The sequence below is a fragment of the Epinephelus lanceolatus genome, chromosome 8, assembly GCF_041903045.1.
Source record: "Epinephelus lanceolatus isolate andai-2023 chromosome 8, ASM4190304v1, whole genome shotgun sequence".
Classification (NCBI taxonomy): Eukaryota; Metazoa; Chordata; class Actinopteri; order Perciformes; family Serranidae; genus Epinephelus; species Epinephelus lanceolatus.
This window is the reverse complement of record NC_135741.1, coordinates 43,611,982-43,633,374: the sequence shown is the minus strand read 5'-3', so window position 1 is coordinate 43,633,374 and position 21,393 is coordinate 43,611,982. Positions and strand designations below refer to the sequence as shown.

The window sequence follows — 21,393 nt, the reverse complement described above, 5'->3', positions numbered from 1 at the left end:
AAATTTGGCAGATGTAATCCATTAAAAGGATAGTGCACCCAAAAATGAAAATTCAGCCATTATCTACTCACCCATATGCCGATGGAGGCTCAGGTGAAGTTTTAGAGTCCTCACAACCCTTGCAGAGATCCAAGGGGAGAGGGGGTAACAACACACCTAATGGAGGCTGACGGGGCCCCAGATTCAAACGTCTAAAAACACGTAATTGAAACCACAAAATATCTCCATACAACTTTTTATGTCGGAGTGTCAGGACACTTTGATCGCTACGGAAGAGCAGTATGGAGATATTTTGTGGTTTCAATTATGTGGGGCGCCGTAAGCCTGCATTAGGTGGAGTTGTGTTGCTACCCCCTCTCCCCTGGGATCTCCGTGAGGGATGAGAGGACTCTAAAACTTCACCTGAGCCTCCCTCGGCATATGGGTGAGTAGATAATGGCTGAATTTTCATTTTTGGGTGCACTATCCCTTTAAGTAATTTCTTGTTCCAGTTTGTCCAGGCCTGTTATCACTGGAGATGAAGTCAGTTGCTCAGATGAGTCTTATATAATTCATTCCCCACCCCTAATGTTGATGTCAAAGAGGACCTTTTATGCTTATTTTTAGGTTAAAACTGAGAATATGTTTACATGCTTTAATGGTCAAAAAAATAAATTATTGTCCTCATACTGTCTTAGCTGGAACACTGTTTAGCACCTGTCTCCTTAAGCCCCCCTCCCAAAAAAGCCCAATCTGCTCTGATTGGTCAGCGTTTCCAGGTCCTCTGTGTCTCTGTGCCTCTATGTTTCTGTGTCTCTGCACTGTCATTGTAGCCGAGGAATGTCTATAACAGAGAATAATGGCATATTGAACTGTGGAAAAACCACCAACTAAATCTTCAAAACACAACTGGACATGTTCCAGCAGGAATATGATCCAAAATCAGGGAGAAATTTACATCAACCACTAAAAGACTAAGTTTTCCTGACGTTAGTATGTAGCTACATGTACGTAGCAGTCTACTTAAAGCCATGGAATGATTGTAATGGAGAATAGCAGCACTTTACTGTGAAAAATTCCCATTAAAACTTCTAATCACATTGGACATGTTCCAACAGGAAACTGATCTGAAATTGTAAAGAAATTAACAACATCAGCAACCAAGATTCTATGTTTCCCTGACATTAGCATCCCTGGAGCAGATGACTACATAAAGAAATCTGGCACACCATGACGTCATACTGTAGCCAGAGCAGAAAAAACTGTTGGAAACAAGTATTCAGGTTGAAAACCTGAGGTCACAGATTATTTCTACATGATGAGGTGTACTTCTGCACCTCATTTTTTGAAACTTTGGCCACATTTAATAGGAACAGTCATCAATGTAACTCCATACACACGTGGACAAAATTGTTGGTACCCTTCTGTTAAAAAAAGAAAAACCCACAATGGTCACTGAAATAACTTGAAACTGACAAAAGTAATAATAAATAAGAATTTACTGAAAATTAACTAATGAAAATCAGACATTGTTTTTGAATTGTGGTTCAACAGAATAATTTAAAAAAAAAACCTAATGAAACTGGCCTGGACAAAAATGATGGTACCCCTAGAGAAGATTGAAAATAATTTGACTATAGGGACATGTTAAACTAAGGTGTGTCCTGTAATTAGCATCACAGGTGTCTTCAAACTTGTAATCAGTCAGTCTGCCTATTTAAAGGGTGAAAAGTAGTCACTGTACTGTAGGGCTGCAATGATTAGTCGACTAATCGATGACTAATCGACTATAAAAATAATGGGTGACTATTTTAGTAGTCGACTTATTGAGTCATTTTTCATAGAAAAGTACTATAGAAGTACCCCAAAATACTCTTATTGCAGCTTCTTACGTCCAAATATTGGCAGCTTTACACACTCTCCCATGATGGTGAACTAAAACCCTTTGGCGTGAGTACGAAACAAGACATTAGATGACATAATTTTGGGGTTTGGGAGAGTTAGTTGCAGCCCTACTGTGCCGTTTGGTATCATGGTGTGTACCACACTGAACATGGACCACAGAAAGCTAAGGAGAGAGTTATCGCAGGAGATTAGAAAGAAAATTATAGACAAGCACGTTAAAGGTAAAGGCTACAAGACCATCTCCAAGCAGCTTGATGTTCCTGTGACGACAGTTGCACATATTATTCAGAAGTTTAATGTCCATGGGACTGTAGCCAACCTCCCTGGACATGGCCGCAAGAGGAAAATTGATGACAAATTGAAGAGACGGATGGTATGAATGGTAACCAAAGAGCCCAGAACAACTTCCAAAGAGATTAGAGGTGAACTCCAAGGTCAAGGTACATCAGTGTCAGATTACACCATCTGTCGCTGTTTGAGCCAAAGTGGACTGAATGGGAGACGACCAAGGAGGACAGGACACCACTGTTGAAAGCAAATCATAAAAGACTGGAATTTGCCAAAATGCATATTGACAAGGCACAAAGCTTCTGGGAGACTGTCCTTTGGACAGATGAGACAAAACTGGAGCTTTTTGGCAAGTCACATCTGCTCTATGTTCACAGATACAAAAATGAAGCATACAAGGAAAAGAACCCTGTACCAACTGTGAAACATGGAGGAGGCTCAGTAATGTTCTGGGGCTGCTTTGCTGCATCTGGCACAGGGTGTCTTGAATCTATGCAGGGTACAATGAAATCTCAAGACTATCAAGGCATTCTTGAGCGAAACATGCTGCCCAATGTCAGAAAGCTTGGTCTCAGTTGCAGGTCATGGGTCCTCCAACAGGATGATGACCCAAATCACACAGCTAAAAACACCCAAGAATGGCTAAGAACAAAACACTGGACTATTCTGAAGTGGCCTACTATGAGCCCTGATCTAAATCCTATTGAACATCCGTGGAAGGAGCTGAAACATGCAGTCTGGAGAAGGCACCCTTCAAACCTGAGACAGCTGGAGCAGTTTGCTCATGAGGAGTGGGCCAAAATACCTGTCGACAGGTGTAGAAGTCTCATTGTGAGTTACAGAAATCGCCTGATGGCAGTGATTGCCTCAAAAGGTTGTGCAACAAAATATTGAGTCAATCAATTTTATTTATAAAGCCCAATATCACAAATAATAGTAATTCTGGCTAGTGTGGTACATAATGTTGAAAGTATATATTAATATTTGACATTATACATATGTGACAATAATCATATGTGTATAATAACAGTAGAAGTATGACTAATGATAACAGCAGCAGCAGGAGGCATCAGGCAGGACCACGGCAGCGGCACAACCACACACGTCACACTATCCAGGCACCGCTGTGATATAAGTTAACCTGCGAGACAGTGGAGCACAAAGGCTCTGGAGAAGAAGCCGAGTTAGTGACATGCAGTATGGCTGAGTTAAGATGCAGTAAGAGGACATGAGAGGGAGAGAGAGAGAGAGAGAGAGAGAGAGAGAGAGAGAGAGAGAGAGAAGAGAAGGTGCCCGGTGTATTATAGGAGGTCCCCCGGCAGACTAGGCCTAAGTCAGCCTAACTAGGGGTTGGTACAAGGCAAGCCTGAGCTGGCCCTAACTATAAGCTTTATCAAAGAGGAAAGTCTTAAGTCTAGTCTTAAATGTGGACACGGTGTCTGCCTCCCGGACCGCAACGGGAAGATTATTCCACAGGAGAGGAGCCTGAAAGCTGAAGGCTCTGGCTCCTGATCTACTTTTGGAGACTTTAGGGATCACGAGTAACCCTGCATTCTCAGAGCGCAGTATTCTGGTGGGATAATATGGCACTATGAACTCTCTAAGATATGACGGAGCCTGACCATTTAGAGCTTTATAAGTTAACAGTAGGATTTTAAATTCAATTCTGGATTTTACAGGGAGCCAGTGCAGAGAAGCTAAAACAGGAGAAATATGATCTCATTTCTTAGTTCCTGTTAGTACACATACCGCTGCATTCTGAATTAGCTGGAGATTTAAGTCAAGGGTACCATCATTTGGTCCAGGCCAGTTTCATTAGTTTGTTTTTTAAAATTATTCTGTTGAACCACAATTCAAAGGCAATGTCTGATTTTCATTAATTAATTTTCAATAAATTTTTATTTATTACTTTTGTCAGTTTCAAGTTATTTCTGTAACCATTGTGGGGTTTTCTTTCTTTAACAGAAGGGTACCAACAATTTTGTCCAGGTGTGTATATCGGCAGTCTATACGGTAAAGCATTAAGTTTTGTTTATGTTTTTATGCCTCCATGTCGATGAGAGCCATGGCCCGAGGCATTGTGTTTTGTCAAAGTCACTGTGACCTCACAAAAGAGGTTTTTGGCCATAACTCAAGAATTCATATTCTAATTATGACAAAACTTCACACAAATGTCTAATAGGATAAATGAATGATAATAATAATAATAATAATAATAATAACAACAATACATTAGATTTATATAGCACTTTTCAGGATACTCAAAGAGGCTTTACAGAGCGCAACAACAGCAATCAACAAAAAACAAAACAAAGAAAACAACAATAACAAAAAAAGAATCCATAGGGGGGCGATGACATTTTACATGCAAAAGGTCAAAGGTCAACTTCACTGTGACATCATAATGTTCTGCATAAAACACTTCATAAGACCACCTGGCAATCACTATGGACATTAATATCCCCATCCCCACTCCTAAAGCAAAACGCACAATATCCTTCAGAAATCTCAAATCCATCACTCCCTCAGCTCTCTCAGCCTCACTCACTAACATAATATCTACCTCCCCTCCCCTATTCTCCGACAACCCCACTGACCTTGTCCACTATTATAACACCACCCTCTCCTCCTGCCTAAATCAGTTGGCCCCCATCAAAACTAAAACCGTCTCCTTCACTCACTCTGCCCCCTGGTACACCCCTGAGCTCCATGCCATGAAATCTCGAAGGCGTCAGCTGGAAAGACTCAACAAGAAGACTAGCCTTACAGTTCATCTTCAAGCCTACACAGACCACCTGCTACACTACAAGAATGCCTTCAACACACACACCGGTCCAACTACTACTCTCATCTCATACACTCTGGCTCCAACAACCTCAAAACTCTTTTCTCCACAATAAACAAACTTCTCAAACCCATCGACAACACCTCCACATCCTTCACAGTCAACAAGTGCAACTCATTCTTGTCATTCTTCCAAACAAAAATCAACACCATCTACAGCAACCTGACCACCTCCCCTCCCTTCCCGACCCCTCCACCTGCTCTTCCCCCCACCTCTGTCCCGCCACTGTCACACTTCCCCCAACTGACTCCTCTGGACCTCACAAAAGCCACTACAGGTATGAGTAATTCTACATCAGTTCATGACCCAATCGCTTCCTCACTTGTTAAGTCCTTTCTCCCTTCTATGTCCCCACTCATCTCAAGAATTATCAATGCCTCCCTCAGCTCTGGCTCAGTCCCGTATCCTTTGAAACTCGCCGCTGTCACCCCCATCCTCAAAAAACTCGGACTCAATCCCGACATCATGACCAACTTCCGGCCCATCTCCAACCTCCCCTTTCTGTCAAAAATCCTGGAGCGCGTTGTTGCCACTCACCTCAAAACCCACCTCACCTCCAATGACCTATTTGAGACGTTTCAATCCGGATTCCAGTCACAACACAGCGCTGAAACAGCTCTGCTCAAAGTCACCAACGACCTCCTCTCCGCCACCTCTGGACACCTCAACATCCTCATCATGCTCGACCTCACTGCTGCATTTGACATGATTAACCACTCCACCCTCCTCTCCCGTCTTAAAACCTGTTACAACATCACTGGCATGGCTATCCCCTGGTTCAGATCATATCTCTCCAACAGACAGCAATTTATCCATATCAATAACTGCACCTCCTCCACTGCTCCTCTGTCCCATGGCGTCCCCCAGGTTTCTGTGCTTGGTCCTCTCCTTTTCATCCTTTACATCCTCACGCTTGATAACATCATCCGCCAATACAGCCTCCATTTCCACTGCTGTGCTGACGATGTCCAGATCTACATTGCCACCAAATCCATCACTACAGCAATCTGCTCCTCACTGAAATAAAATCCTGGATGCAAACTAACTTTCTACAACTCAACTGTGACAAATCAGACATGATCCTAATCGGCCCCAGTTCCCTTACTAAAACATCCATAATTTCAGCCTTAATGTTACAAATTCTACACTTTCTCCATCTCCACATCTATACAACCTTGGAGTCACTTTCGACAACAACCTTTCATTTGAACCGCTCATTAATCATATCACCAAAACCACTTTCTTCCATCTAAAAAACATAGCTCGGCTCCGCCCCTCACTCACCTTCTCCACTGCAGAAACTCTGATTCACGCATTCATAACATCCAGACTCGACTACTGCAATAGCATTCTGTATGGTTCATCTTCTAAAGTCCTCAACAAACTACAGTACATCCAGAACTCTCCCGCGACCATATCAGGCCCGCCCTCCAAAACCTCCACTGGCTCCCAATTCTTCAATGCATCCAGTTCAAAGTCCTTCACCTCACCTTCAAAGCCCTTAAAAATCATCTTACCTTAAAATAAATCTTACCTCACTGACCTGTTGCACCCCCCCCCCCCCCCCCCCCCCCAAGCAGTCTCCGCTCCTCTGATGCAAATCTCCTCTCTCTACCACGCAGGACCAAGCACAAAACCTGGGGGGACAAAGCCTTCTCCACTGCCCCCTCCCTCTGTAACTCTTTCCCCCAACACATCCATAACTGTACAGACTTAAACTCCTTCAAATCTTTGGTCAAAACCCACCTGTTCAGGCTTGCATTCAATCCCGATACCCTCTCTTAACTGTGTTTTACTGCTCTCATGTTGTTTTTATCTTGTTTTTTTGTTTTTGTAAAGTGTCTTTGAGTGTTTTGAAAAGCGCTATACAAATAAAATGTATTATTATTATTATTATTATTGAAACTGTGCTGATTGTATAGATCCTCTGGGCTGTCGGAGAGAGAATGTGTGTGAAGCATCCATGTTATCAGAGACATGGGTGTAAACTAAGGGAAATTTGACTGATGCACGCAGGGATACAACCGCAGAGGGATAATTCTGGTTTCTCACTGTCCTGCCTACCTGTTCCTTTTTGTGATAGGGCAGATGGATCTACATGAACCTGGGATAAGTGAAACTATGTTTCCATTCCAGATCCCCGAGTTGACCTCGCAGATCAAGCACTTTAATTTCTTTTAACTTTCTATAAAAAACAATCTGAACTATGATTTTCCTCTGCAAAAAGCTTTGGCTGCATCCTGCAATAGAACAGGATTATTATAATCATTGTGCTCTAGATAAACCTTCAGTCTCTCTGCCATTCCAGCTGTAAATGTAGCACTATTCAACAACCCTGTGTTTAACATCTGTAAGTTTTCTTTGGAGCACAATGTAGGTGGAGCTTGAAGTATATTCAGGGTGGTCTGAAAGTTTCTACAATCCCTACTCCAATGCTAATCATTATTACACGAGAAAATATTGTTTCTTTTAAAGAAGCATTTTTCCGATTATCTCCAAAGACTTATTTATTCCTTTCAGTAATACAAAACAATACAACAAATTAAAAATAAAAAATAATGAATAAAAGTAGGTTTTATTTGGACTTACATACGGATACAGATGTTTGTAATACGTACAATGTTAAAGCCTCAGTGTGTAAAAATGGTGAGTAACAGTGACATCAGCGGTCAAATTCTAGATTGCAGCGCTCACTCGCTCTCACTCACCCCTCCCGTCGGGTAAGTGACGGTGGCCTTGTAGGACAAAAAGCCTTGTGCAGACAGCAGTTTTTCGAGTTTTTCAGGAGCATCTAGCGACGAGGTGAATATTTATTTAGGAATCTAGACCATGTTACGATATGTTATAGCTTACCAGTGAGATATAGGTTATCTGTGAGATAGATGTTAGGAGTGCTTTATTTCTAATTGTTTTGGTAACACGAGCATTAGCACAGTAATGCTAAAATAACAAGTTTTATGTGATAGTCACGGCACAGTGCGGCAAGTATAGGTTGGTACGATTATAATATATGCGTTTTCAGAGTGTTCTTCCACAGGACACAGGGAGATGAGGAAGACGGAGAGGAGGAAGACCAGGGAGAGGAAGGGGGCAAGGGAGTAGAGGCGGTGCAGGAACGGCCAGGCGAAGACGTGTGTCTTGGCTACCCAGAGGGAAGAGGAGGAGGAGAGGGTGACAGCCTTCGCAGTAGTGTGAGAGGAATCAACAGATTAGGCTGTAGTCTAGGCTAACCATTTAGCTGTAGCTCTAGGATAACGTTAGCCAAGGCTAGGATAACGTTAGCACGTAAACGTAGCTGTCACTCGAACTTAGACGAGAGGGAAAAGTAGTTGCAAACATGAAGCCAAAATGATTTTAAAATATCAGATTGAATTACCTGTCTAGCAGAAAGCAGGCAACCTCCGCATCCCTTGTAAAATCCTTCTCCTTCAGGAGTTCTTTCCACCTGGAATAAGCAACACCGATATTCACTCGCGTTTTGTCCCGTCTTCGCTTATCTGATCTTTTTCTTTTATTTGGTGGCGTGGTTTCCCTCTTGCAGGGCAAAACATATGTGTAGTCCTCCATTTAAAGTGTGACAGAATCACAAAAGTACAAAGCAGGTTGACGCAGAAGCGCCCCGGATTGATCTTCACCTTAACCGTCTCCAGTGACGGCAAGTTCTAGGTAAACGCAAAAGGCAAAGCGCGTATATCCCTTTTGGCCACTGTATTCAAATATGGCGACGCAGGAGGGCAGCCTCCAGCAGACCACGCCCTGCCTGTATATATATATAGAGATCATTCTAAGCCTATGAGACAGCTTCCATTTGTATGTGAATTGCATTACACTTTAGTAAATATATATTTATGAAAGCAATAGTTGGTATTTGCTAATAAACAACCACGTAAATTACACATTGTAACTTAAGAAAACTCTGGTGACAAATGGATGAAGTTAGCCATCATGGTGATTATCATGAGACATTTGAGCTAACTGTTGGTGGTCTATGGCTGCAGGTTGTCTGGAGATTGCTGAGGAGTTCCGTTCTCAGGAGATCGATGGACAGGCCCTGCTGCTGCTGAAGGAAGACCATCTCATGGGAACCATGAACATCAAACTGGGCCCTGCGCTCAAGATCTTTGCCCAGATCAGCACACTTAAAGACACGTAGCCCATCTCACCCTTCACACACACACACACACACACACACACACACACACACACACATACTGCTGTCAAAGGAAGCTTTGCTGTGATAGACAAACATGATGTGCTCAGGATCCCACAAGGTGTCTTAACTGTGCGTTGAGTTCAGGTACTGGGCCAGAATTGTTTGCTGGACGTTTTGTCATGGCCTGTTGAACATGAGGACATCAGCTGGGACTGTTCCAATCACCTTTTACACTGGTAACATGACTCTGGCACTACTTCAGGAAAACCTCAGCCCATAGTTTGACAAGAATGGTTGTTAGGTAGGCTGTGTTGGGAAAAGTGTTTCTTTGAGAACATGTTGTTTTCATAATGTATTACTGTTCTTTGGGTTCCCGCAGGGGAGGTTGAAGGTTAGCAGTTGATTTGTTCTAGTATTTCTCACAGGAGTATGACTCAAGGTTTCAGATGTGTGCCCAACATTCTGGAAAACTAAACTAAATAGCCACTTGATTACAAGATCAGTGTCCTGTGCATCTTGTGCAGAGCTACAGTCAGTTTATACTACCTACATATCAAGGCCCTGCACTGCCGTCTCTTTGACCTCTGGACATATCAGTCACTTGGGTGCTCCTAAAATTCATAAGAGGGAGAATTTTGAAAAAATCAAAATCAATGGAGGATAGCAATAAAGGTAAAAAAAAAATAATGACATCAGGTATGCAGCAAAAGGCTGCAGGCTGGAATCAAACCCACAGCCACTGCGGCAACAATTTTGCCTTTGTATATCGGATGCCTGCTCTACCCACTAAGCTACCTGGTGCCCTGCTGCACTATCTCTTCCAGCCACCAGTGGCAGCGCTGAGGTCACACCTTCCCACTTGTGGAAGGCTGAATCCAAATGTCCACCCTCTGGACTCGCAGACTTAGCCCTCACGAAAGTCAGTTGTTCATACTGTGATATGTTCACTGTCAACATGTGAAGACTGCAAACAGCTGATAGACAGGCCTCAAGTCTGTTTCACTAATTGCCGTGGAAACGTTTGAGCAACAACTACAGTCATGTACATGGTGATCGCTGCTGTCATATTCTGTCTGTTCATCTGTACCTGCAGATAACAAGATATAGGCTAAATCCCATGTAGGCTACAAGCTTTTTTGGGACTGAACTTAATGATATTTATACATTCCTATGTAACAATTCAGGCTTCATTCATTCAAATGCAGACATGTTTGTAAACCAGGACCAGACTGTGACTAAATAACTTTGGTAGTACTTAGATTGTAGGAGTGTAAATCACCAGTTTCATCACGATACAATATTATATCGATTCTTTGGACAACAATACAATATTGTCTGATATTACAAAGTCTACCATAATATGATTTCCATTAAATACGATTCAGGTGTCTGTGATCGATATCAGGCGATGCCCATTAAATGCCCATTTAACAGTCTGTTGTAGATGCTGCCACCCCTTTCCTTTTTTACTTTTGGTCATAAAACACATGAACACATAAATACTAAGTACAGTAAAGTCACTCTAAACTGACTCCACCAACACAAATAAAACAGCAAATGGGACTAGTTAACATTCAGGGCTTTCTGTCAGAGAGACCTTTCTGGAAGAAATCTTTTCATTTTAACTCAAACCATCATCTTTTCCATAAGACTTCAGGAATATCTGGCTTAAAGCCCTGAGGGCAAACTTCCATAAAAGCCATAAAACACAGATTAACAACAAGATCATCCAACAAAACTATAACATTCAGTTCAGTAATAACTGTCAAGGTTCACGGACAAAACAATTGTTTTTTGCTAATTACCCATTATTAGCTTTAGCATGTTTACATTGCATAAATCAGCCTAGTGGCTAACAGACATTTTTCCTATTCTCATAGCTTAACAAATTAAATGCAGCGTTATAATTTTTTTAATCACCGGTGATTAAAGTCTCTGCATCTCCTGACAGAACAGCGTGGTTGAATTTCAGCCTGCATGCACGGTTTTTCAGCCGAGCATTGTTGAAACAGAACAGCTAATGTTGCTGTAGTGAGAAGTTAGCAGAGTGAGATGCTCGTCCAGGCAGGTAACGCTACGTTATCTCGTAACATCATGTTTAGATACGCCATTTGCTCTGTCTGTTGTCCTGTATTTTCTCCAAAATCCCAAATATTTCCACTCTGTTGATTTATTCCCGAGTAAATAATGTTATCCTCATCGTCTTTCTCTTGGCTGCTTGCCATTTGCCTGTCGCTGTTTGACAGTGACACAGGCTTTCAAAATAAAAGTCTATGCTAAAGATGACGAGATGGATCGATGTTTTCACTTTGCATCGATGATATTGGATCGTTGATCACTAAATCGATATATCGATCCAGATCGATGGATCATTACACCCTTATTAGATTGAAGACCTTTTATTGTTTCTCTGCCAGTTTTCTTTGTCTATATAATTGGCATGACACTGCACAGCTTTTAGCCTGTCAAGTAGGCTGCAACAATAAAATGCTTTGTGATTAGGCTACCTTTATACCTATACCTATATATATCCTTCATTTCTGTATCATGATGTGGTTGAAAATTATTTCTGGCCTACAGGAACCAGATGGTGTTTAAATACAATAACTGCTTTACACTTTTACAATACCTTAGGCGATAAGTGAAAAAAACCCTGCAGTGTTTTGTCCATATTGCAATGAATCATGGGTAATTAAATCAGTTAAGTCTGCACCCCAAGCTGACTCACTGGAGGTCTGCAGAAAGTCCCCTTGAGGCACCTTGTGGACTGGATGAGTTTTGGTTTTGGATAGCCCTCTGCACTCTCAGACTTCCGGGAGTGCACCTGTAAAGCCTGCGAGTCTGCAAGTGCGGTGAAGTCTGGACATTTGGATTCAGCCATAGAGAAACCCTGTGCCATCTTCAGTTGTACATGGTTGTTATGACTTCAATGATGGACATTTTTCTTGATGATGTCATCAGCAGATGGAGTTTACTCAGTTTTTTTGTGATGTGTGTGTGTGTGTGTGTGTGTGTGTAAATTTGATGAGCCACTCAGTGACTGATGATGACGATGCAGGATTGTGATGCAGTAGTTTGACAGTCCTTGCCGAGGGCTAAAATACTGAAAGTCCGCAGTGTGTGTTTAGACTGGAAGCAGCAGGAAACTGCCAGCCTAACTGTAGCAGCAGCTGTGACAAAAAACATCCAACAACTTCAAAGCTGTAACGACTGACAGAGTGGTGCAGCAATGAGTCCTTTTAATACCAGTAATGAGTTAGGATGTTTGCACTCCCTGTTCCCTCATCTTGACGTCAGTGGGTTTTTTTGAAAGGATTCTTGGTCATATGCCTGTGAAATAAGGTCTGTAGTTGAAGGATAACTTTGGCATTTTTCAACGTGAACCCTATTTCCCCATGTAAATTGGTCAAAGGGACTAAAGTGAACAACAGTTTTTGAAATTGGTCCAGCAGTGAGGAAGCGGGCAGCAGCCGCACAACAGGTGGTAACAGAAACACATGGGCAACTGAACACTGTTACTGTATGTCGATTAAAAGTGGTTATTTTCACTATAGAGTGGCTCAGATCTTTATGAAAATGCCGAAGTTAACCTTTAACACAAGCTTAATAGACTCTCACATTTTGTCCATCTCCATCATAAAATACATCAGGAAATACCCCACTCTGAATTTTGATGCTTTTATTTCTCTTAAAAAAGATGGTTGCTAACAAGTGGCTAAATGAGACTACAGAGCATTATCACACCAAACAAGGCTTGGCAGCCTCGTTGTGGTTGCGATGTTAAATCATGTGACCGTAATGTTGATAGTTTACAGCCTAACATTGGATTTTTACTAAACAGCCATTACATTTAGGCTTCAAAAATCATAAAGTGGTGTTCATCTGTGAAGATTATCTTGCTAAACTAAATATGTAAGTATCATAAACTTTAGTTTGCCACAGAGCATATTTTCTGCAAAACTCAAAACCCAGTGGAATAATCCACTTTTTTGTTGAGGCAACTAGGACGATGCTAACATCTAGACTGGCCCACAAATAAACCTCGTCCCTGCACCGCTCCATTGTGATTTATTTTATATTGACCAGCAGCCATTAACAAGGTCCAGTACTGTGAGTAAAGAAAATAGTTTAGAAGTAAATGGAAGATAGACTTTTTGCAGTCCATTTTCATCTCTGCTCCCAGTCTTTGTGCCAAGCAGACTAAAGATGTCCTGGGCCTGTCTCTGCTGGACACACAGAGAAGCCCAGGAGAAAGGTAAAAAACAGAAAGCCGTGACTCTGTTACCACAGCACACAAGCTTATTTCCCTAAATATCAGACTTGTCAGAAAAGGCTGTGATTGAATGTCCAGTTTCTTAATTGTGATAATGGAAGAATCACTGGCCTGAGAACAGACACTGATGATTTTAGGTTTTGGAAGTGATAGCACTGAATACAAACACACTGACTTAATAAACCTCATGTTTCCAGGTCAAGGCTGATTTATACTTATATGTCACAGTGTCTCTGTACAGGAGCCGGACATGACAGTCAACACATATCAACAAACAAGCTTTTTTTTTTCATGTAGCAAAGCCATTTTAATGCGGACATTCTGTTCACCCTCACTGGTATGACTCTGGGTCAGAAACAGTGAAGGAGATTGAATGCAAACATGAATTTTCTCATGTTCCACAAAACTGCCATTTAGTGTTGCAGCAGTGATATTACAGTGATCAAGTCAAGTCTATGCATACAGGAAATGATTGCCATTAGTGCCTATGGGACATACTGACAGAAGTATGATTCAGGCTTGAAACATTGTGTGAAAGGCTGTGGATATATTGTCATTTCATTATACTTTTACCAAAGTTAAGTGAGTGTCACTGCTGAATTGCTGTCACCACAAATTTGTGGGGGTGTGTGTGTGTGGGTGTGTGTGTGTGTTGAGGTATGGTAAATGGTAATGGACCTGCACTTGTATAGCGCCTTTTTAGTCATTAGACCAATCAAAGCACTTTTTACATTACGAATCACATTCACCATGGCCTAGGCTACCATACAAGGTGCCACCTGCTTCTCTCTTTTTTTTTTAACACAGCCATCGGGAGCCATTTGGGCTTCAGTATCTTGTTCAAGGATACTTGGACATGCAGACTGGAAGAGACGGAAATCGAACCACTGATCTTCCAATTGGAGAAGGACCCGCTCTACATTGAGCCACAGCCGCTGATGTCCTGGTTCATTACTGCAGATGGTATTAAATATTTTATCAGTTGTATTCCAAAGTAGGCTGACATCTGCAGACCAAACTTAATATAAAAAAATACAAATAGAAATTAGTCTGGAACCTCTCAGTTCATTTTCAATTTCCAAGGGCCGTTATCAACATGTGACTAAGCACTGAGCGACCAGTGACCATGTCCGCCCGGTGTAGATGGCCAATCGCAATCCAGTTGTACCAGCTAACCACAGCACATCAGGGCAGAACTAAGCAGGTGGGAAAAAAATAATGCCTGAACGTCAGAAAAATTTAAACAGTCCCTGCAGCGTACAGAGATGAGCTGGTATCACAGGGTGTTTCTCAAAGTCAAGGATCCTTCCTTGGGAGGAAGGATCCTGCAGAGGCAAGGCAAGAGTCCTCCCAAGCATTCAGTGAACAGACACTGGAACAGACTAACAAGTGTCCCCATGTGATAATCATTAACCCTCAGCAGACTGAGGTTTCAGTTACTGTGATCATTTTGGCACTCTGTAATGTTATTGTACAATTTTAAACACCAGTATTGTCAGAATCATGAGACTTTTAGGGAGAATATATTTCTGGATCATATTTAAGAGTAAGTGGAGAAATGCAGTAAAGGCAACAGCTAAAAAGTTCTAAATTATCATTAACAGTATGAACACAGACTCACACAGAATCACTGTCATTTCAAAGTGATCCATATTTCTGTGTGTCACCACACACTCTGCTACAATAATATGAACAGATGTGATCTGATGAGCTGCGCTGTTCTGAAACAGCTGACCACGCCGATTGTACATTGACACTTAACGCTCCGTCTCTGCTGTGAATTCATTCATTTAAAACTTTTATGTTTTGTCTAAATCACGTTATTTCAAAAAATCTCATTATTTGGCAGTGGACACAATAGAAAGTGTAAATTATGAGGTTTCTGTCTATTTTTTTCACGCTTGGATGATAAAAACTGGTGGATATATCAATCCAAATAAATAACATTAATCTAAATCCTGCCGAGCTCCACTGACGCAGGTTTCATTGAAGAAGCCCCGCCCTCACTTCTAGCAAATCGTGTACTGTGCAAAGCATTGTGGGGATTTTATACCTGCGGAGGATCCACACATGCATCCTTCGAATTTCTCTGAAAGAAGGACTCAGTCCTTCTTGAAACTCGGAAGGATCCTTGAGCGTCCTTCAAATTCGGCTGTTTGAGGATCCTTCCTTGACATTGAGAAACACCTAGTGAGCTGAGGTTGTGGTTGCCCTGAGAGACGGTGACAACTAATTAAAGACTGATGAGTTTCACCTGATCCAAGTTGTGTCTGCTGCCGGTGACTCTGTGGGCTGAAGATTCTCAGCTGCAGGTGATTGAGGGAGGTGAACTGATAAGAGAGAGCCCAGGAAGAGCCCAGGTGTGTGTCTGGGTAGCGGAGCTTCAGGTACGTTGGGGCAGCATTCCCAGGGAAGCAACTGTTTGCACTCGCGGAAGGTGGGTGGGGGCCGTTCGTAGCCATTTAGGGCTGCCAGCGGTGAAGACGGGTAGAGTAAGGAATAGACGTTCCTGTGATAGGGCTGTTGACAGACAGGGACTGGGGAATTAGGAGTGCCTTACCACTGCCCAGCTCTGAGTAGGAGCGTCTTGTCATGCCGTCAGTTGCTCCACCGTTCCAGCGCTGGACCGACGATTCCGTCCGCGGGCTCTTGCTGCTTACGAGCCGGGTCAGACCAGTGTCACAAGCCTCGACCCTGGGGGAGGGTCTTGGCCAACTGGCCAGTTAAGTGAACTGTACATTTTAAATGTTAAAATTAGTGTTATATGTTTAGTTCGGTCCCTCATTGTCCTGGTCAGTTTCTTCTGTTGTTGAATGTAGCTTTTAGGAATTTTAATCAAACCACCACAGCAGGGGATTCGTGGGAAAGGGGGAGGAGCTGGGAGGAGGTTAGCTGGTCGGCAAGTCGGCAAGTCCCGCCCAGTCTAATTACATGGCCCCATTCAGAGTGAAACTCAGTGTGTCTACCTAAAGTGAAATGGTGTGATTTACTGCATGGGGTTTAGAGTGCTTACCTGCTGTGTTTTCCCATGTGAGGGTTCGCTTGTTGAGAGCCATGTTTGCCTCCTTTAATATAAAGTGATTTGGTGTGCTGTGGTGCTGAGGGCGGCTGGTTAGCTGGTGGGGTGGATTTGTTGGAGGGGGGTTGTGTTAAGGTTTGGCCAGTTCTGGACCCTTTGCATGAAGAAACTGCTTTGGCTTAATGAATTGATCAATAAAATAAAGTGCTCATATTTCCTCATACATCGTGGTATTGTGTGTTTCCTTAACTTAAGACTGATGACTTTCTCGCAGATTTTGTGTTTAGATGGGCGGATACAATTTCAGAGTTTAAAAAAACTCCCTACATTGCAGAACCAATAGTAAATCCGCAGGGCGGTCCTTCGGTGGCTTGCTGAACTCTTGTGCTCGTAAACATAGTCCGACTGCGTTAAAAGTTTTAAACAAAGTCGCTGTTAGTCCTTCATTTCCACAATCTTGTGGACTGAGCACACGTTTGATAAAGCGGAGTTAAATCTCTCGGCATCCATTTTCAAGCCCTCTGTGTGTTTGTTTCCTTGCGGACGAGAAAAGGGGGAGCGCACATTTCCGGGAGGGCGTGTCCTTTTCAAAAATGCAAGAGGCGTTGCTTTGTTGCCGGCCGTTTTCTCCGGTGTGTTAAACACACTTTAGAAAGGAGTGTCCCCAGACTATCAGAAGGTGGCGATCTCTGATTGTCTGGTGGCGAGACTAATAAAGTCTATGTTTGGTATATTAAACTTTTGCCAAATCCTGTTGGCAGTACAGCGAACACATCTTTCTTCAGTGAAGGATAGGGGCATGGACCTATCTACCATTGCTAGAATTAGCAGCACTCAGGGCGAGGCGAGCGCATCTGTAGAGGACAAAAGTAGCACAGTCGAGAACAAGATGCTTCAGGTTTGTCCTTGCAGCTGGCAGAAAGTAACATCAATAAAAGGCCTCAGAACTCATCAGGGAAAGAAGAAGTGTGTGGCAAAGAAAGGGCAGAGTAGCCACATTGATCAGTACTTCCTAAGAAGTCAGTCGGATGAAGTCCAGCGACAGGTAGAAAACCACAGTTCACAGGATATCAGTAATACTGCCACTGAGGAGGAGGACGAGGGGGTAATAAGAGAGGATGCAGATGACAATGAGGCCAGTGTGCCAGTCAGAGAGAGAACCATGGAGCAAAAGGTTAGAGTTAGATGGCCTAGGGCAAATGACAGTAAATAATGGGAGATAGTTAATAGAGATTTGTCAGTAATTTTAAGCAGGCTTAGAAGAAATGCAATAGAAAAGATGGGAGATGTAATTTACTCATATGGTGCAGAGAGGTTTGGGGTGCATGAGAGAAAGAGGAGTGAGAGGGTACAGTCAGGTAAGTCTAGGCGGCAAAGAGAAATAGAGAAGTTAGTCAAGGAAAGGAGACAGTTAAGAAAGCAGTGGAAAAAGGCTACAGAAGAAGAAAGGGAGGGAATTGCAATTGCAAGAGGAGTTGAGAAGCAGGCTAGCAGTTCTTAGAAGGGCAGAGCATCTCAGGAAAAAGAGGAGGAAGAAGGAACAAGTAAGGACAGGTTTTTTTAGGGACCCTTTTAAGTTTGTTAAAGGATTGTTTAGCCAGGAAAAGGGATGGCAGCTTAAAGCAGAAAGGCTAGAGGTTGAAGAATATTTGAGAAATACATTACAATACATAGATATAGAGAAGAATAGGATAGCAGGTTTTACACCGGATATCCCTCCATTAAGCCCTGTGTCCATATAGCGCCTTTTTCTGAGCACCAGAAGGCGGCAGCGTCTTTTTTCAACTGTTCGGATACGGATATTTCCAAGTGGAAATATTTAAGGGATAAGTATAGAAAGGAAAGAAAGGCAGAGAAAGAGAAGAAGAGTGGGGCAGAAGGTGGACAGGAGAAAAAACGATGGAAATTTATGAACATATTGGCTTTTTTAGAGCCTCCCATCCAAGACAGGGAGACAAGCTCCAACTTCAGGGAGGACACACAGGCAGAAATAGTGGAGCCCTTGCTGCTGTCCATGTCTCCATCATTTAATATGACAGAGGTAATGATTTACTTGAGGTTATCATCATTATGATCAATTGAGTGCAATCAGGGATTGTAGGTGATATAGACAAGTTTTTATTATTAAGCATAATAGCAGAAATATGCACGTTAGTTTACATAGCAAAAAATATCTAATATTTGTTGAATAACTGCATGTTACTTGTGGATGTGTAGCTTTTTTTCTTATAGTAATTTATCAGATGACCCAAGGTTGGAGCAGCGAGGAGGAGGAGGAGCAACAAAGAACACAAAACCCTGAGGTCAGCCGCTTTGCCCCGGGTACTGCCCAAACCTCACCGTGCTCTATCTCAGGACCACCTCCACCACCCCCAGAGATCGCCGCTGCACCTGCTGGAACACAGAGGGAGAACAGTGCCCGGTCTGGCCCCTCCAGGGAGGTCAACAGGTGCGCAAAGCGGGGAAAAACCCTACCACCACCTCCACCACAACCAGCAGCTCTCTCTGTGTTCCAGGAGAGCATGCTAGATGCTTTGAATAGAGACATGGGAGAGGAGGAACATTTTCTTTTAAGTCTTGCACCAGCAATGAAAAGGCTGGACAACAGACAAAAAGTCCTTGTTAGAATTAAGTTTCAGCAATTTTTATAAGACATTGAATTTTCTGATGACACACATACACACACACACACATTTAATCAACATTTCACTTGTCTGTAAATATGTAATTCTTACAGTTTTAACAATCAGTTTTATTTTATTTTCAAATTAATAATCAATTCAACTGTTCAACACATGAATATTCATTAAATAAGTGACCACTGTCAGCCTGGTCAAGTCATTTGTTGAAACTTTTTCTGTTCATGGCTCCTTAAGCTCTGAGTTGTTATTTGAAATAAAAAATAACAAGATGAAGGTATTAAAAACATTTATTCATCATTAAAACAAAAATTTGATTTGCATGCTACTACTACTTTGACAACTACTACTACAACTACTACTACTACTACCACCGCTGCTGCTGCTACTACAACAACAACTACTACTACTACTACAACTACCACTTCTACCACTACAATAATTTCAGTTACTATTATTTAATTTTACATTGATGGTACATTTGGGAGACTTAAAGTTTGTGGTTGGAGGAGGATAGATGGGTGGGAGGTCCTCAGATGATTCCATTCTGCCATGGCACCTGTCCTGTCGATGTGAAATATCTTGAAAAAGTTTCCCTGACAGCAATGGCCTCTCTGGTGGCATTGTTGCTTCCAACCCTTCGGATGTCCTGGGCACCATGGAGAGGCTCTTCTGATGGTGTAGTCACTGACACAGATCTGCCATTTTCCCACCTCATGAAATTGTGCAGCATACATGTTGCTTTAACAACGCTCTCAGCAACCTCTGGAGACACACAAAGAGCCCTCCGATACAGCCTCCACTGAGCAGCCATGATGCCAAATGAGCACTCTACCATTCTCCTGGCATGGGAAAGCCGGAAGTTGAATACACGCTTCTCTCCCTCTGTTCGCCCAGCATAGGGCCTCATCATGTCTCTTCTCAGAGGGAAGGCCTCATCTGCCACAAAGACATGGGGGACAGGGCCCAGTTCCTCTGCGCCAGGGAGAGGGGTGTCCTCAGGCAGGTCTAATGTACCCTGGCGTAGGGCCCTGCCAAATGCAGAGGCATGCAGCGTTCCTCCATCACTGTTTCTCCCATATGCTCCAACATCAACCACTCTGAAACGGTAGTGGGCATCCACCACGGCAAGGAAAACAATTGAGAAAGTCCCCTTATAGTTGGAAAAAAAGGGAACGGCTGCAAGGTGGAGCTTGGATAATGACATGCTTCCCATCAATAGCACCTAAGCAATTTGGAAATGCCCACAGGGTACTGAAATCTGCCGCAATTCTCTGCCAGTCTTCCCTCTTGGGCACAGGCATGTAGGTCTCCAGAAGGCAGCTCCATATCACCTCACACACATCTTTCACTATCCGTGCCACTGTGCAGTGCCCCACGCGATAGCTGAATGCTATTGTTCTATAAGAGTCCCCTGTTGCAAGGAACCTATAATGTGAGACAAATGTTAATTATTTTGTCAGCTTAAGCACATAGCATCTTTTTTTAAGAACTCTAATCAGAATTAATTCTCACTGCCAGGATTTGACTCAATTCAATGAATGCACAATTCTAACAGAAATTATATTTTGTTTTATCATATGGGAAAAATCATTTTCATTTAATCTGGATAATGCAACCATTGCATGCCAAAATATTTTCAGGATTGATGGCAGCTGATTAGAACCCCGTTCAACACAAGAGATTCAGCTGCTAAAGCAAGTAGCTTAGTTAAATTAATTATTTTTCCAGCAATATATAAATTGAGAAATTTTACAGCAACACACATGTAATCGATTCTAACCCATACAGTGGTGGCAAAGTTACTAACTACATTAACACAAATCCGACTAATAAAACATGATGATGACTTCACCAGCTGTAGCATTAAAAGATTAACACAGTATATGTATCACTATAAACCAGTTATGTAATACATAAAACATGAGTCTGAACATGATTCTGATATTGGCCATTCTGCAATAATACTTTTACCTTTGGTAATGTATATTGTAATGCTAATACTTTTGCACTTTTACTTTAATAAGATTATGACTACATGGCATTTACTTGGAACAGAGTGTTTTAAACTTTGGTATTACTACCTGTAGGTGGTGGTATTGGTCAGAGTTCAAAGTTCCTACCCCACAGCTGAGTAGGAGGTGGACTCACCATAGGCAGATGCACAGACGCTCTGCAGGACTGATGCTCTCCCTGAAAGTTGTGTGCGCTCTGGAGATTTGTGATGGGATTTCTCGTTCACTTGTGAGAGCCGGTTCTTTGGCTCTCGTTCACTTTGAACAGCTGGTTCAA

The 21,393-nt window shown here is 42.4% G+C and overlaps 1 protein-coding gene across 2 annotated transcripts in view; it reads left to right on the top strand.

Annotated features, from left to right (window-relative positions):
* Positions 1-17,893, top strand: part of LOC117258869 (polyhomeotic-like protein 2) — a 49,057-nt gene extending 31,164 nt beyond the window's left edge. For both annotated transcript variants that reach the window (XM_033630075.2, XM_033630074.2), the window contains exon 7: positions 9,016-17,893. In XM_033630075.2, coding sequence (XP_033485966.2) covers positions 9,016-9,170 — 155 coding nt within the window. In that variant the 3' untranslated portion in view covers positions 9,171-17,893. The remainder of the gene's footprint in view (positions 1-9,015) is intronic.
* Positions 17,894-21,393: the final 3,500 nt, after the last annotated feature.